The 19,408-nt window shown below is 36.6% G+C and overlaps 1 protein-coding gene across 1 annotated transcript; it reads left to right on the top strand.

Moving 5' to 3' along the window:
* Window positions 1-7,935: 7,935 nt before the first annotated feature.
* LOC145635888 (uncharacterized) lies at window positions 7,936-15,188 on the top strand. Its single transcript, XM_081687261.1, has 4 exons — window positions 7,936-8,064; window positions 12,547-13,544; window positions 13,780-14,468; window positions 14,551-15,188. Exons 1-4 carry the CDS (start codon window positions 7,936-7,938, stop codon window positions 15,186-15,188), a joined length of 2,454 nt encoding a protein of 817 aa, XP_081543387.1.
* Window positions 15,189-19,408: the final 4,220 nt, after the last annotated feature.

The following is a 19,408-nucleotide window of genomic DNA, read 5'->3' as shown; positions in this document are numbered from 1 at the left end:
ACCTTCTAGAACGTTCTAGAAGACTAAAACCATTCCTATTTGCATTAGGAATGATAAATCATATTAGGCCCTCCCCTAGATCATTGGGCCGTACATAAAGCTCAAACCGGACCCAGTTTAGTAAATTGGCCATAATTTCCTCAATATTCATTGGAATTGGGCTTATAATATATCGTTGGAAAGGTCTTTGCAAGCCCCATCCAACTACACCACTATTGGACCCATATCATGGACCAACCAAACTGGATTGGCTGTTTTCTTAAAATAAAGTTTTCAAAAACAGAGAGAGGAGAAAAGAAATAAAACTTTCCGCAACACTAGACCTTCCACACTTTCGTTTCATTCGATTATGATTCGACGTGAAAGGTACTCATCACTGGGTTTGGTTTTGGGGAGACACAAATGGGTGTCTACACCTTTATAATGCCCTGTTGCAATTTCACAAATAATAGAATTAGGAAGAAACCGTTTACATATAAGACGAGTTCCATTACACATGCCTTTAGAAGGTGATAAATTGCGTAGCAAAATAACAGGACTATTTATTTTCAGCACAAGTTTGTGAGGACTCATTCCTCCTGGGCATAGCGTATTGAGAAACTCAGTAGGGTATAGTGTGCAGCTATCATCAAGCACTGAATCATAACTTTCATATGTAGTAGAAGTACCAGGAAACAAACCAATCATATACTCATTAATAGCATCAACATCTTCATTCATAGGCGTGAGAATCGCCCTCTCATTAAACATGGCACTGTCAAATACTGGAGTAGCAATCTCAGGGAATATTGTAGCACCCACAATAGACACAAGATCATCAGCTGGAGTATAATACTGAATGATATGCTCTGGCAGTTTAATAAAAGCATTCTCAGCTGCTTGTAACTGACCATTACCCAAAGCAAGGAGGAAAGCTGAATATGGGAGATCTTCTTTAGCTCTGATATTTTCTGTTAATCAAAACATGATAAGTAAAGGCCAAATGTAGGAACTAACCACACTTACACCAACAACTTCTTTTTGTGTACGACGAGGTAAAATAGGCAGAACCTGCCTAAAATCTCCCCCAAAAACAATAACCTTTCCACCAAAAGGCCTGTTAGGATCACACAAATCCCGTAACAATAAGTCTAAAGATTCAATATTTTCTCTACGTGCCATAGAAGCTTTATCCCATATTATAAGAACAGTTTCTTTTATAAGAGCAGCCAAGCTTCCTTGCTTAGGAACATCACAAGCAAGCGATATCTCTGAATCCAAAGGTATTTTAAATCTAGAATGTGCTGTCCTGCCAGATGGGATATTAGAAGCTGCAATCCCTGATGTTGCTGTAGGTAGAACTATTTTATTTGCCAAACGAACTTCAGCATACAAAGCATTATACAAAAAAGTTTTTCCAGTCCTACCTGGTCCATCTACAAAAAAACAACCAAGCTTTCCATTCTGAATATGCCACATAATGCTGTTGAATGCATTTGCTTGTGCTGCATTTAACTTGTCCCGACACTCAACACACTCCGGAGGAATAGGTGTTTCAAGAGCATATGCAATATCCTTAGTAATGCGAATCCCATCATCTGCATCATCAATTAGATGGCCTAATTCAAAATCCTCCAATGACTTCCCCATAACTTCCAAGCTTTTCTCTACATCCCGTACAGTTAAGTTCATGACCTTAGACTGAGAAGTTGGATACCTGTGCTTGAAGCTTCAGACAATGAACTATAAAAACGTGTCCAAAGTGCACTTGGATCACTTGGTTGGCAAAAAAACAACACTGTTGCAAAGAGCTGCCGCATTGCTGAAGGCATCTGTGCTTCTGCTGCTTCCTGCAAGCAAGCAATAATAGCAGTGTCTTCTTGAAACAACCCTTGTTTAATAACAGCTTCTTGGAAGGTAGGATATAAAACCCTATTGACAGTTTTAAGATCATCAAATGATGTAGGATTTATGACTTTACCAAGTAACAAACGCAGAAAGAAACGTTCCCCTTCTGCTGGAACTACAAATGCCATTCGAGAAACATTTTTTGTCTTGTAACTCCGTTTAATCCAGATCTTCCTACCATTATCCCATCTATATTCAGAGATCATTTCTGTGTACCGAAGACCTGTACCTCCAGGTATAGATGCATTTTTACTAAAAAACTCTGTCAAAGCTGTTTGACTCCTTTTTTCATTCCTAACAATCAAGTCAAGTTGCTCATGAGATCACATATAAATAGTCTGCATATTTGGTAAGTGTACAGGTAAGAGCGTGACAGAAGGCGTCATTTCAAATAAGTCAAACCCAAATATTCTCCAAGCTGCCTCACATGGAGAAACCCATCTACCAGCTTGAAAATTTTCAATCTCATCAACGCCCTGATTACCTTCTCCAACAATATTGAAAGAAACACGATCATGCCCCTTGTACACATACTTGTAGAGGTACTTGACTGCCTGAATAGTAGAGCACACTTCAACATTTAAATGACAGTCAAATAATGACGATAAATATGGATTATAAGGGATAACCCACCGATTATCAAGATCAGCACCACGGATTCTGAAATGCTCTCCCGTGTGTCGCCTTTTATACAATGGATATCCATCTTCATTGGTAGTTGTTTCTTCTAAGTATGCTTTAGGGTAATTATACTTACAAACAACCTCACTTCCAAACTGTTTCTGCATGCATCAACAACGAAGATTTAAACTACCACAAGGACCATGCATCATGTGCTTCAATATGATTGCACGCAGGCGAGGAGAATCAGCAGAAGGGATATCTGCACTGACAAATTTATCATAATCCTGAGGCCCTCTAAGTTTATATCCATTCTCTAAGATTATAAGAAAATGTGCATGTGGAAGACCTCGTTTTTGAAATTCCACAACATACACCATAGCTGCAACTTTACCAAACACTTGATCTTCCATGATCTGTTTTTTCAGAGCAATTAAATTGCTTCTAAAAACTCGAGCAACAACATCTGGTCGATCAGCTGCAACTTCACCCTCAACAAGCTCAGCAAGTATTTCTGGCCACTTAGCGTTGCATGTAATAGTAACAAAGAGGTCTGGTTTGCCAAAGTGTTGAACAAGAGCCATAGCATTTAAATAGCATCTTTTCATATCACGAGGCCCACCTATAAAGGTTGGTGGTAAGATAACTCGCCGGCCAATATTGTTTGCACTCTTCTCCCCATCCTCAACTGTATCTAAAATCCCCTGATATAAATCTGCTCTAATTGTTTCCTGATTTCTCCTAAAAAAATCAAGCCTTGTATTTTCAATCTTGACATACATACCAAATATGTACTGCTGAAAGCAACGGCCTCCACGAAGCAGCATGTTTCCTGGCCTGATCTGTAATTTATAAGCATAGTACTCTCTCGGCGAAACATGTCTTTTAGACTGTCCTGAAGCATCAGCTGAACCTATATAAAAAAAATAAATACATCAAGTAAATAAAGGAATATACAAAAACATACATGTATATTAAATCTAGCACTTTATTTAGTTGCCTATGAAGTCTTACGTTTAGCCTCTTCCTCTAATAAATCTTCTTCTGTATGAACAACACATGAAGAAATAGGACTAACATCCATTAAGGCCTTCTGATGCGAATTCCCATAAATCTTTCGAAGACCTTGAGTCCACCCACAGTCACCATATGGGAAAAGAAGAGGATATTGGAGTGGATCATAACATCCATAATAGTGACATATACGATGCCTTTTAGTAGACCTGCCTGATACAACTATATGTGGCCCATTATAGTCATTAGATGACATGCTATCTGGCCAGATAGCAGCAACTTCATCAACCGAAGGTGCATTATACACCCGTTGGTCTAATACTGAGCTTTAATTAATAACAATTTGCGTGGCCGCAGTTACAGTTAGCTCTCGTAATGATCTAAAGAAACAAGCATATGGGTTTACATTTGTAACCCGCATCAGAATGTCTACTATGTCTCGTCTAACTTCAGGAAAAGTACCTGTTCTTTGTGCAGCTTCAGATTGTGCATCATAAAAAATAAAGCTGCAGGTACTTTGGACTTCCCTCCTCAGGCAGCAAATCAGGTACATTATGATATATCTGCCCATGCAGTAAGAAAACATAAATGCCTTTCTCAGTTTTAGCATTATAGTCACCTCCAAGTGAACAGAATGCAAATAGGTTATTATACATGCGAACATATTACCTGAAATGCAATGCATCCTCATCTTGAGAAGTGAAGAGACGATAGAGTTCAGCAAGCAGCTCATTTGTGGCTATCTTAATACTTCCATTTCCACAGCAAAAATGAAGCCACTCATACTGAAACTTTTTAGCACCACACTTAGTACAGAAAGGAGGAGCTTCCATCTGAATAGGAGCCACTAGAAGTGACTGGCCAATAAAAGCAGCTGGTTCACCTGTCAAGCACAAACAATCAATACACATAATGTCTATTACATACAAAACAACATAAAGACTATTCTATCACACACACACACATTTCTTTTTAAGAGCAGATGCTTCTTTGTTACCTTTCCTGGGCTGCTTTGATTTTGAAACAGGTACTTCTTTGCTGCTTTTCTTGGGCTGCTTTGATTTTGGACCAGGCGCTTCTTTGTTGCTTCTCTTAAACTGCTTTGAAATAGTCAATTGTTTTTTCTTTTGATTAGACTGAAACGATAATTTATAATTCCTACGTGCACCTTGCGCGCTGCTTTCACCAAGTTCACTTAAAGCACAAACAAAAACAAAACAATAAGCAAAACATACTTTAAATGCTAAGCAACAGTCACAATTGATAAAAGTGTCACAACCTTACTGAATTTGTTTTAGTGATTCCATTTATGCGCTCTAAATAAGTAGCAGCAACAATTACTCCCTCTATTGCAACAACATAAATTCAACACCACCATTAAAATAATCATGTATTTATAATTTTGAAAACATAATTTCATGGACAAACTTACTGTTTTTTGCCATGCTTGTCTTATTATTCCCATTGCTGTTACGTGCCTTCTTTACACCAGTAACAACTACCTTACTACAGTCACAACAACTAACTCATAAAAACAGACCTAGCATGAACATAGCAAATAACCAAAATAACAGATTTCAAACCCAAGACAAACCTGATGTTATCTGATTCTACACAAGCAACAATTGAACGTAACCGTTTGCTAGTCCTTTGCTTAACGTTCTTTACATTAGACACTTGCTTATCTGAAACGAACACCAAATAACACTAAAGTAAATAAAACACACTATATTTGACTGTATCTATCTATTATTATCTCTAACAAAAGTACTATATTGATTGTCCCATTTAGATATGTACTATATACATACCCATTATAAAGGAGCTTGTCCTAACAAGATGGAAAGCAATAAACTGGTTATAACCTATATGCGTCAATTAATATGAACCTGAGAAGAATTACAATATACAATAAGAACAGACTAATTAAGTGCAGTTACAACAGTAAGAAACAAACATAACAAGAAGACCAAGATAAACCAACAACATATGTTTCATTGAATTCAAAGTGATAACAGTGCATTACATGATGCAGCATTGCATTGAACCTAACCATTACATTCTACAAAGTACGATTACAGTCTGAATTTCAAAAGCAATGCAAGCTACAACAGCAACAAAATACCCAAACCACAAAATAAACTAACACTGCATTCATTCCTTAGACTAAATACTATAAAGCCCAAGCTAGAAAGCCAAGTTTAAACAACCCAAACTCTATCTTCCTACGTTTAAAGACTGTTTCCAGGTTGTCAGGAACTGAAACAAATAAAGCATCACGAACTGAGGCAGAACGGTCAGCAACATGCTCCCCAAATGAAGAAGAAGACTTAGGCTTACGAGGAGCTGCAGGAGGAAGCGCAGGTGTTGGGATCTTATCATAACCACATCGGGGCGTCAAGCAATCACTCCCACCAATATAAGGAGCCAGGTGCAATTCCCCTTGCCTTCCAAGCACACGTTCCCTGACTGACATGTAGCTCTCTCTAGCTAAAGCACACTTAACCCCAGAATACACCCCCATTCCATGATTTAAACCTACCACATCCACATTATATCGGACACGCAACAACTTAACAGCTCGTTTTGCAGCATCTTGCTTTGCATGCTTGCAGTTGCTCGCCACAGAGCTATACACACACTCCATTCCAACACTATCAACAAGATAAACTGTCAACCAAGACACCCACTTCCCTGCAGCAAACTCAGCAGCTTCAATTCCATAAACCCTGGCCTTAGTTGCAACTATCAATACACGCAGCACATCTATGTAATCAATACATATACAATTATCACCTTGCTTCCTAGCTGGCGGAACAGGCCACTTTGGTACTCCCTTAGCTGCAGGTTTATTCAATGAGTCCAGTGCTATACGTTTCATTTCATAAAGGAAGGCACACATGTCTAGCCTGTACATAGTCTCAGTAGTCAGGTCATCAATCTGCAATCCATACTCCACACGCAGAAAACGAACAACCTACTCAGCAGCTTTTTCACGCGAAACATCTAGAGTCACAGCAGGGCCGCCTTCAAAGATGTAGGGCGACATAATGCAATCAGTAACAAGGGAAAGGTCAACAGCATTCCCAGACTCCCCAGCCAGACTATAAGTCGGTGGTGCTAGCTTCAGGAAACCAATCACCTGGTTCAGCAGGCATTGGAAAGAAATGGACACCTGCAATGGCTCTGACCCCATAACCTGTTTGCATGATCAATATATACTATCAGAGGCTTAGTCACCCAGTCACCATCAGAGCAAGTGATGAAGTTGACTCACATTACCAATACCCTAAGAAGCCTACAAATAAACTACTGCCCTCAATGTAACTCTCTCCCCGCATTCTCAAAACACAATTATTGCTCATGTGACAATTTAAATAACTTAAAAGGCAAACAACATGTATGCTAAATTTAGAGCACACACAATAAACCCACCCTAAAGCCTTAAAAGGACTACAACTCTAGACATACCATATAAATAGCCAGCACAATAGCAGTTACATATATGTCAAGCATAATCAGCCATAGAATAACAAACCTTAAACATCCATCACAACAAAGAATTAAAGCAAGAAAAAAATAAACATAAGCAATAACTTCCGTTCCACAAGAATCCAGCTATAACTAAAACTTTAAATATAACTTAAAACACATACAATAGATTCTGCAACACCAGGGAACATCAAGAGTTGATACCTGAAACCTACATCAACAACATAAAAAACAAATTCAGTATTATTTTATTTTAAAATCCAACATAGCTAACATAAATATCAATAATTTACTAAACAAAATTGAATTTAATACTACAATATGAACAACTTCTCAATCTTTAACAAAACAATCAAGTGACAGACTAATATAACCAGCTTTACCATCTTTAACCAGTCAATTGAATGACATATCTAATTTGCATTTTGAAACACTAATATGATCAACTTCTCAATCTTTAACAAAGCAATTAAGTGACAAACTGACCATATTTAAGTTCATAGCCATTTAAGTTCAACCAAAGTGAAACACATCTTTTAATATCAATTATATACCCCAAAACTGACCATATACAACTCAAAGCAACCCTTATCAACCAAATGTACAATCAAATTCTATACACAGTTTAAGATCACTGTAAGCATCCATATGGCTGTACAGCGAACAATTTATGCCCATAATTATACCAAAAACTAACCATGCAAAACTCAACCAAACCATTAAAATTCAAGTTTCACAGCAAAATATATATGATATTTGGGATCTTATAAACACTCAGATGCCTCAATATTATACAAACAAAAAGTCCATAACGTAAGTCCAATTTAGTACAATCAGTTTGCCATCCATATATAACATCTATCTGAGAGTTTTATGTCAAGCATAGTATATCAAGGTTTAATACAATAATGTGGTAATACAATGGACAAAGATGCTGCAGCTCATCTGCAATCTAAACCAGAAATTAACCAGTTCAACTGGAAAGTTTCTTACCTATTACTATTCCACTTTTCCCTTTTTTTTTTCCCTTTCTCTACTGCATTTGTTCTGGTAATACAACACCAAACCAGCCCTGCCTTTTATACACACCACCATCGCAGCCAACACAGAAAGTACATAGTTCAGGGGCATGCGCATGCACCTGAAAAACCCCTGAACAATAGCATACCCTGCATAATTCACCTTAATATCCAAGTAGCAAGCCTTTATCCATCAGACAATAAGCTGCATGTCAATTGGAACTCCCAATGGCAGACTGTTTCCTAGTAAAGCAAATAGAACATCACATTTGACAAAAAGTAACTTTACTTAAGTGATTAAGCTCCCCTACAAATGTACTTTTCAACCCAAATACAATATCAAATCAGCTAATTTTCTAAGAAAAAGTAACCTTGAAATGCTACCTAAATTTAAGAAATCGCAAAAAAACAAATCAATAATTTAGCAGTGTATCATAAATTAATTTAGCTTTCATACACAATAACCACAATGTTTAATACAATCTTTAACTTACAAGCACAACAACATACAAAGCGTTGTGTAATTTAAAAAAAAAACCAACAATAACTCTACTGTAAATCACAACTAAAATCAATTTAAGCGCTTTAAATTACAAGCACAACAACCTACAGATCATTCTGTGACTAGCTACAATGCGCTTAAATTACAAGCACAACAGCCTACAGATCATTCTGTGACTAACATACAATTACAATTACAATTGCATAATTTTTAATTAAACTCAACATAATTACTATATTGGAAACCATGACATAAATTGATCTTGAGGCTAGAAATGAGGTGTCCATTAATGAGCATGATTAATCTTCACTCCCCAAGCTAAGTTGTCCACGTAAAATCCTGCCAGCAGAGCAGCAAAGATGAAACAATAAACAATTTTACTATTTTTTTTTTTAAGAAAAGTGCAAAAAAATTAAGGGGAACCAAAAAGACAGAAAAATGCAAAAAAATTAAGGGCAAATTCGGCAGCACACTGTTCATAAGGAAAAAGGAAAAAGTAGATTTTTTACCCCCCCCCCCCCCCCACATTCACCCAATTTCATTTTTAAGGGTTATAGATTTGATTATGACCTTTGTATTTCAGATTTTAACCTATTTATATCATATTTTGATTTTTTTTTTCTTTTTTTATCAGATTTTGATTTTTTTTTATATTAGTTTTTGATTTTTTCTTCTTTTTTTTTTTCATATCAGATTTGAGTAATTTTATATCAAATTGACATTCTGGTTTTAAATATGATATTAACACTTTAATATCTGATAATAGTATTTCGGTATCAGAATATTAACATATTATTAATATCTAACATCATAATTTTAATATATGATATCAAAACTTTAATACTTGTATCTAATCTAATATAAACATTTTAGTATCTAATAAAAAATGTATGATATGTAAAATTCATTATTTGATATCAAAAGTTCAATATCTAATTTGACATTTTTTAATTTATGATATCATTTTTAACAAAAGCATGTCCTCGACCTTTGCCTATCCAACTTCAAATATCTAATATAAAAAATTGTATATCAAATTTGGACTTATATACATCAAATTTAGTTACCGTTACTATTACTATTACTATAACTATCACTATTACTATTACTATAACTATTATTATTATTATTATTATTATTATTATTATTATTATTATTGGTGTTAGAGTTTTGTTTTGCGAAATTACTTCAAATGTTTCAAACTTTTAATAGTTTTGAGATTTGTTTAATCTTCCAATGATGAATATGGCTGATCTAGAATTTTTATGAGTGAGTTTAAGTCAAAACTAATTCTTAATCTAATGTGAACAACTTATAAGTCTAAACCATTAAAAAAAAAGTTATACACACTTTCGAATGGGGTTAAACTTTTTATAAAAATTTATATTACATATTATATAAGTATTCATATTATATTATATATTATATATTATATATATTATATTTTTTCATTCTAAACCACTGTTAATACTTCTTCATTGAATATATAATAAGTTCATTTATATGTGTGATTATTATGATACTTGTTTTGCTAATTAATTTCATCATCATTGATTTCCCCAATGTACATCACCCCTTCACCATCCTTACGCACATTAATTTCATAATACTAAAAAGACTGAGAAGCCCAGCAAAAATAAATAGAATGTAAGCCCAAATTATTTCTCCTGCTATCACCCCTAGCTTGCTCTTCGAAGCCAAAACAAATTGTTGTGAATGTGGTACATAAGGAGGAAATTAATCACATTCAATACTCAGACATTATCCATCTTCAAAATTTCTAGCCCATTTAATACATCATGTTCTCTCTCATATGAAAGAGCAGGTCAATTTGTACAATAAGTTGCCCACTATTCACGACAATAGGAGTGACAAAATCCAAAAAATAGGGGTAACAAAACACCTATTACTCATAATCGAGATGTCTAAGCTCTGTGCAACCACCCATGAATTGACATATACATTGATTTGTATTTCACTCAACAATCTACTGACAATGTCACAAAAATGAAAACGGAGAAAATACTAAAACCCTTACTTGGTCAATTTTAAAACTCCATGTTACATTAAAATTTTCACTAGGATCATCATATTGTGTCTTAAGTCCTCTACAACTACTGTACATTGCCGGATTGGAGGTGCATCATCTTGTGTAGCCAAACCACTACTACTGACATAGTGTACAACCTTAGTGCTCTTCTAGACAATCTTAGTAAAATTCTTGTTTTCTAGGAAATTATCGTCTGGAATCCATATTCTCCATAAAGCTAGAATCATTATTGTAGTTGATTAACGACCCTCCATATTTACCCAAAACATGAAAAGCCTTAAGTTCAAGTGTTGTAGGGTGAATTGAGATTTCATCATGGATCAAAGTGTTAGGAATCAGTCTACTTCTAACGCATCCAAATATGCCACATAACTATATGCAGGTTCCTAGCTAAATAATCAATACGTTACTCAATACCACATAAAGGAAATACTCTTTCATCATATTGAATGGTTGAGGATTAAAGTCCCTAAGATTATTAATCCGTTAATAGAGAAAGAAAAATTGGTTGTTTTCAACACTCTTATGGTCAAAAGGGTAAAAATATAGCCGAAGCCGAATGAAGTATCTTCCAATTTGGCTAGCTGGAATATTCTATTGTGTTTTTGTTTATCCCTTGAAAATTCTCGATGTCTTATATAACAATAAATTGCTATCACAAGAACCATTTATTATGAGAATATCTAGCGGGGTTGTTAAATACCGAAAAACTATTTATCGGCTAAGAATACATGTTCTCCAACTGTGGTATTTGAGTGTGAACCACAATCTATCAAATTGTTATCATCCCTGAAAGCTTTAAGATGTTAATTAATAATTATATTATAAGATGTTAATTATATTATATCATCCCTGAAAGATTTATATGAAAGGTAACCTAAATAAACCGTCAAAACCAAATAACAACAAAAACATCTCTATAGTATAGAAGAACTAGGTTAGTTCCCGTGTCATGCACGGTAATTTTTAATAAACATTATTAAACTATCATTATAATCAATTTTTATAAACAAAAATAATTCTAAAAATATAGTTGACAAATTTTGTGCAAAATAAAGGATTACGTAAGATATTTTAGATATAAAATTTTGTTGAAAATTAGTAAAATTATGTTAAGAATTTTTTTTTATAGCTATATAAATATTTGTGTTAAATATATGTCAAATGTTTTTTGTTTTAAGTAATTATATCGTATAAGATTAGAGAATTATTTTTGTAAATAAGATTTTTTTCTTTAATTGAATTGGGGGTTTTTAAATATCGCCCTCGATTTTCTAACTAACGCCCGCAAAATGAAATTAAATTACGTATTTAACCTTATTATAACGATTATAAAAATAATTAATTTTACCTTAATTTCATACTTTTACTGGACACAAAATTTTTTACCGCTCTCTCTAGTGGTGAACGGCCACCGACCTTCATCGGACAACCACCCCAACCACCGTGAAATCAAACAAATTTTATAAATTTTGCAAAATCAATTTCGTTAGATCTGATGGACAACAACGAAATACCAGAAACACAACCTTTGACGCTTGACGAAGGCTCGTCGAACCGATCAGAATCGGTACGTTGCGTTAATTTTTTTAAAAAAATCGAAACCCAGAAAACGCCTAGGATTTTCGAATGACCTAGGCTGAAACGCCTAGTTTTTTCGAATATCCTAGGATGTTTCGAAAAAACTAGGCGTTTCCTGGGTTTCGATTTTTCTTTTTTTTTTTAATTTTTTATTTCACGTATTGGTTGATTGTCATTGGATTTTATACTTTTGAAATTATTATTGTTATTAAAATTAGTTATTATTATTATTGTTATTGTTATTATTATTGTTATTGTTATTATTATTGTTATTGTCATTATTATGGTTGAAAGTTTTTTTTATAATTAGTTGTATTGTTATTGTTGTTATTACTATTAGTCGTCTTCTTTGGTTCTAACTTTTATTAATATTTATATAGGATTCTGAGTCCGAGGATGGTGACGGTGTGGACTATAGTGGACATTTTTTGACAAACGAAGTGTTTTCGAGTTTTGAGGATGCTGTTCTATGGGCACAAAATGTTTGTCGACCGCTCGGATTTATGTTAGTGAAGGCTTCTTACAAGACCGATCGGAGTGGTCGACCGTATCGATATGTGAGTTGTGATCGTGGAAATAAGGGCATGATAAGAGACATGATGAACGCGATACGCAAAGACACCAAAAGCAAGGCAAACAATTGTCCCTTCAAACTCAAGGTTGAGTATGTCAGAGTAGTAAATGGTTGGAAGCTTAGTTGCTTGAACGGAACTCACAATCATTCTTTGGTTGTTTATCCCGAGGGACATCGACAAATTAGTGGTCTTAGTATTGCTGCTAAGCAGGTAGTGCGTGACATGACTCAGGCACAGGTGCCACCTCGACATATCATGAGAACTCTTGTAGAAAAGTTTCCCGGAGACCATCCTAACATCAGGCATGTCTACAACTGCAGAAGTAAAATAAGAATGGAGCAATTTGAAGGAAGAGAAGTAGTTCACCAGGTGCTTCATTTGGCCAGACAGAGCAAATACCTCACTTGGGTTTTTACTGATTCCAACAATGTGTTGCAACATGCTTTCATGGCACACCCGATCATGACAAATTTGCTTCGCACATACCCGTACGTGATAGGTATGGATTCCACTTACAAGACGAATCGATACGGCATGCCATTCTTTGAGATTGTTGGGGTTACACCGACTAATCAAAACTTTCTTGTTGCATACGCATTCATGAGGTCAGAGTCTCAGGAAAGTTATCGGTGGGTGCTTGAGTGCTTGAGGTTGTTGATCGGTTATCATAGAGAGCCATCGGTACTACTGACAGATAGGGAGCTTGGCCTTTGTGCAGCGTTGAAGAGCGTGTTTCCAAACACAAGACACATGTTGTGTGTGTGGCATATTAACAAAGATGTTGAGGCGAAGGTTACTTCCATGTTTGAAAAAAAAAAAGGAGATTGGTGCCAAGTTCAAAAATGGGAGGTGGAGGCTTGTGATTAATGCTACATCTGAAGAGGCATATAACAGAGAACTTGCAGTGCTGAAAACCAAGTGGAGTCGATGGCCGAAAGTGATTGAATATGTTATGGACACTTGGCTCGTACACAAGGAGAAGTTTGTATTGTTTTGGACAAACCAGGTACTACACTTTGGCAATGTTAACAACTGCAGGGTTGAGAGCCAGCATTCAGCATTGAAGTGTTGGATTGACAGTTCAACAGGCTCTTTGGACACGGTTTGGGCTCAAGTGCACTGCTCGATTGAGAACAAGATCATAGCCATTCGTAATGGATTGGAGGCATGTAGAACAAGTCATGGTAAGAAGTACAAGCATAAGCCTTTACATCAGCTGAACGGAAAGGTATCCCACTATTGTCTGTCTATTCTTCTCGGTGAGACAAACAGAATGCGAGGGTTGAGTACGGATATTCATCGACACTGTGGGTGTGCTCTACGTACTACCCACGGCTTACCTTGTGCGTGCCAAATATATGACTCGATTGCTGCAGGGAAGGGGTTGTATTCTAAGAATATTCATCCATTTTGGAGGACCCTTGTCATTGGAGATGGTGTCGACATTCCTAATATAGTTGATGAAAATGATGAGGATCGAGCTCATTTCCGCACCCTTGTTGATCAGGTTATTGCCAGTGATCCTGTGATGCTTAGGCACATGTCACGAGTTATTGAGGGTGAGATGGATCCTAACTACGATGACCTTCAGGAGCCTAGAGTCAACCCCCGTGTAAGGGGACGACCACCCGAGAATCGTAATAGGCGGGATCCTTCATTTTTTGAGCATGTTGAACGTAGTGGGCGAGAGAATCGATCTAGAAGTAGACCGCCCCCATCTAATACAGGTGATCATCGATTTAAATAATATGTTTATTCATCCTAAATTTTAATTTAACTATATGTCATATTATGTTTTTAATTTTGTAGGTACTGGGTTTGACATGCACCAATGCAGATACAGCTACGCTATTCCCAACATCATTTGGCCTTACGTCGTAGGTGTTAAGGATGTAATTGGTGATGGGAACTGCGGATTTCGTTGCGTAGCAGATTTATTGTACGGAACTCAGGAGGAGTGGCGATTGGTTCGGCATCAAATGGCAAATGAGGTTGGTTCTCACCCTTGGCTGTACAGCATGATTTACTACGACATATGGGGCCAAGGGGTTGGTTCAGGACTGCAAAGGGAGATAGACCGGATTAGATGGGATGGTGATGCGTGTGGAGAGGAGCACTGGATGGTAGCACAACAAGATTTTTTTGCTATTGCCACATTATGGAATGTGGTGGTGATTTGTTATGGAGTAGGAAATAGACCGTCGAGCTACTATCCATCTACTATTGTTTTGCCGTTGAACAATCGTGGACCTTTAGATAGGCCTTCTGGGGAGTTTGTGATTGGAACTGTTGGTGGATCGCATTTCATTCGGTTGCATATGGAACATGACCACCCACTACCTCCAATTTCACCAATGTGGTTTAACGCTCGACAGGCAAGTGTAAACGGGTGGGAGAGAAGGTACGATAGAAGGCTTCAATTGTGGCAGACATTAATCAACTCTTGAGTACCGTTGAGTATTGTTGTGGATTTTGATTCAACTTTATTTTAACTTTATTAATAAACATGGTTATTTTTTTAATTTATTTTAAGCATTTCTTTTGTGAAGCAAGTACACAGTCTATTAGAAAATAAAAAAATAAATAAAAAAAAACTCAAACATAAATGTCAACTTGATTATTTCCAACAAATGTGTAAAACTTAAATGGCCACTAACAACATCCAAAACATAGTCAACATCCAAAACATAGTCTAATAAAAAAAATAAAGTCCAAGCTACAAATAAATATTACAACTAATCAGCAAGTCCATTTATTGCATTCCAATCAGAAATCACTTGCTCCAACATTGCTCTGGTGTCTCTCGATAGTGTAGGGTACTCACTAAGTGATCGCTGTGCTGTAACCATGAATCGTCCTACCCACTGCATAAACAATTATAATTATATTAATAATAATAGGAAAAATAAATTAAATAAAAAAAAACAAGTAATAAAAAACTTACGTAATCAACGTTGGTCCTCTCAGGAAGACCGTGATCATCCTCAACATTAGGAGTGACGATAGGATGACTAACTCTCCTAAACCATGATAGGTAGTCAGGTGCACAAGTATGTCCACCAGGCGGAACTCTAGTATATCCACCAAGCAGAAGACTGAACGCAGCACCGGGAACAAAACCATTCCACATGCGAGTAGTCATCTGAGCTGAAAAACTGACCCTATAAGACTTAACACTAACTGGTCTATGAGCATCATCAGGCCTAATCATGTCACCGGGAACCTCCTGTATAAACCCCAACTGTCGAACAACTCGACCGGGCATATATGGCTCTATGATGCCTCGATATCGAATACATCCAGTAAACGCAGTCCTAGGCACCTGTAATGCAGGAAAAGCTCCGTACGGCAACCAGCATACCTACAAATTAATACAAGAGTAAATCAACTGTAAATTAAAGCATTGTAAAACAAATAGTATTACGTATCTATTTATACCTCATGGTCACCCAGCTGGTCAAGTCGAGTACGAAAGGACACGAGACGCTGTTGATGCTTCCGCGCCATACCAACATCCCATAACCCTGCACGTGCATATGGAACGTCTCGCGTCAACACACCCTGGTGAGGCCGAAAACATGGAAAGTACTCATATATCCAAGACTGGAGAAGAGTTAGACAACCCGCGATAGAATCACATCCATTTCGGGTGGCATGCCCGAGCTGACGATACAAGTACGCTAGTGTGGCTGAACCCCAGGAGTATCTCGTCAACCTCTCCAGGTTATGCTCCACAAACAACTCAGTGAGAAAAGAAGGGTGGGTACGACAACCGCTCTTGTCAGTAAAGAGCGTGTTACCCAAAAGGACCCACATGTAACCAATGACCTGAACCTCCTCTGTAGTCTCTACAGTACGACACCTATCAAAAATCTGGTCAGTATGGACGCCACCATTCCTATATATGGCAGTCTGAGTCTTGACCTGTAGCTCCTCTGTAGTCAACTGTAACAACTCAGCTGCAAATGTCTTATACCGGTCACTAGATAGATCCTCGGCAACCATATCACCTTCAACCCGAATACCAAGTATGTGGTAAACGTCGTGCAACATGATGGTCATCTCACCAAAAGGTAGGTGGAAGGTGTTTGTATCTGGCTGCCATCTCTCCACAAAAGCAGAAATCAGCGGAAAATCAAGGTGGTCGTGCATAATGCTCGGCAGGTGCGACAACCCAGTCTGTCGTATCCGCGTAGCAGTGTCTGCCGTAAATCCCTCCATCCATTCACTCAACAATCTACACACACTAGCTCTAGTATGACACCGCAAAAACCGTCGATCATGCCCGTCCCAAATATATCGAGCAACATGGGCCCCAAAACTAGGAATAACGGTCCCAACATCGGGTCCACCGTCCATCGGCCCCTGAACAAGCCAAGGCGCTACAGATCGAGGTGGTCGTGAACTCGTAAATCTCCCATCAGGACCTCTCGTCACGACAGTCGGCTGCTCCTCAGCATCAGCATCAGCATCATCGTCCTCAGGTCCATCATCATCGTATCTCGAACCTGAACGCGAAACCGAGCTAGTAGTCCTCAACAAAGGATTAGGACCGGCTCCCTCCCGCTCATCCAAATAAGTCCCAGAACTACCCACTTCTCTATCGCGCTCCGGTAAAGAACTACCTTCCCGTATACTAATCCCCGGCCCCCTATCTCTCCTAACCGACGCGTTAATGCCGCGTGATCTAGCATGCCGTGGACCAGAACCCTCGACTACATTCTAAATTTAGAATAAAATGGCATTAATACTAACAAAATCAACCAACTAATATTTTTAATAACTAACAACTAAATATTCAAACTTTCAACCAAATAATAAACTAGTACACATATCATCCAATTAATTATAACAAAATCCAACAAATTTCTAATAATTAACAACTAAATATTCAAAATTTTAACCAAATAATAAACTAGTACACATATCATCCAATTATATATAACAAAATCCAACAAATTTCTAATAATTAACAACTAAATATTCAAACTTTTAACCAAATAATAAACTAGTACACATATCATCCAATTATTTATAACAAAATCCAACAAACAATATTTCTACATTATTCCTTAGTTAATCTTGCATTAGCCGACATAAAGTAATGATATAATACTAGTATCACCATCAACTATAAGAAATAAGAAATAATGACCGAAACCAAACTATCATTACACATTCACGTTAATTCGAGAAATCTAAGGAACTTGCACATAGACTAATCAAATTGCCGATTTTAAAATTTCTATCGGTAAAAAAAAGCTATCTTTCTAGTCAATTTTGGAGTAGGGTAAAGTCAAGACAATCTTGAAGTAACGGAGCAAGCAACATTTAAAATCTAATCAAAACCCATTTTCCTACTCACATCTTTATAGTAGATAAAAAAAAAGGATCAACAAGTATAGGAATATAAAAATCAGCCAATAACCATTGCTTATAGTATGAAAATCTGAAAAATGAAAAAGAATCAAGAATGCTCAACAAGTATTTTCATATAGATGAATTCGAAATCATATTTAATCCTCATCAACTATATATCAACACAAACCACCCAAAATATCAACAAAACTTCAAACTAAACATCACGAAAATTCTCAAAAAAAACTTCCAAGAAATTCTATACGGGCATCGAGATAGATAGTAATGGTTGGAACATCTACGAGGCTAATATCTAAAACAATAATAACTCTTAATCAATCCAACAGCACTTAAAGAAAATCCATTATATACAGAGTACAAATATTGCCAACAACGTCATTTCTCAAACACAATACAACTAACTACTACATATTTATAATCCGATTGTAAAGTCATATTAAAATGTATAGGGTGTGAATATATGAGCACAAAGCATAGATATCTCACTACTTTGTTACACGAGATGCTAAAACCATTTATGATTGAATTAAAATTAAAGCATTACAAAAATTAAATCTACACTAACAAATTCCAAAATCAACAACTAAAAACCAAGCAATTGAAGTCCTTCACTTTAGTTGATTAAAACCCAAAAATCTTGAACTTTAGTTGATTATTTAATTTCCAATTTCCAAACAGTTCTTAATAATAATAACAACAACGAATTTACAAATTCAAAGCCAAGCAATTAAAACCCAATACCAAAGAAAAAAAAACGAATTTAAAAAAAAAAAAAAACCCAGGAAAATGCCCAGTTTTTTCGAACAGCCATGGCTGAAACGCCTGGTTCGTGCGTACAACCGTGTGGTTGTACGAAAAAACTGGGCGTTTCACCTCAACCGCCCAGATTTTTCGTACAACCACACGGCTGTACGCACGAACTAGGCGTTTCAGCCATGGTTGTGCGAAAAAATCAGGCGTTTGCCTGGATTTCAGAAAATAAAAAAAAAATAAAAAAACACAAACCTCTTCTCCGCCGGCGATTGACTTGCCTTTTTCCTTCCGCGGCATTATCACGGTGTAGATCGGCGCTCAACCACTGCTCCGGCGCTTTTATCTGCGGTGATAGTGGTGGCGGCGGTGGATGTTGTGGTGGTGGAGGTGGATGTGGTGGTGGTGGTTTGTTTAGAGAGAGAATGAGAGTGAGTAAGGAATGAGGGTTTTGTTGGGGGAGGGAGGTAATTTTGTTTGAGGGTTATTTTTTTTTTTATAAAAAGGGTAAGAATGTAATTTTAATTTATTTTGCGGG

This window comes from Chenopodium album, chromosome 1, assembly GCF_948465745.1.
Source record: "Chenopodium album chromosome 1, dcCheAlbu1.1, whole genome shotgun sequence".
NCBI lineage: Eukaryota > Viridiplantae > Streptophyta > Magnoliopsida > Caryophyllales > Amaranthaceae > Chenopodium > Chenopodium album.
This window is presented reverse-complemented; position numbering and strand designations above follow the sequence as displayed.

Excerpts from the sequence above, each read along its gene's own strand:
- LOC145635888 (XM_081687261.1), top strand. The coding sequence starts at position 7,936 with ATGGACAAAGATGCTGCAGCTCATCTGCAATCTAAACCAGAAATTAAC. Across the intron at positions 8,065-12,546 it reads TCTCTACTGCATTTGTTCTG|GATTCTGAGTCCGAGGATGG; the intron begins GTAATACAACAC and ends ATATTTATATAG. Across the intron at positions 13,545-13,779 it reads GAGGCGAAGGTTACTTCCAT|GGTTGAGAGCCAGCATTCAG; the intron begins GTTTGAAAAAAA and ends TAACAACTGCAG.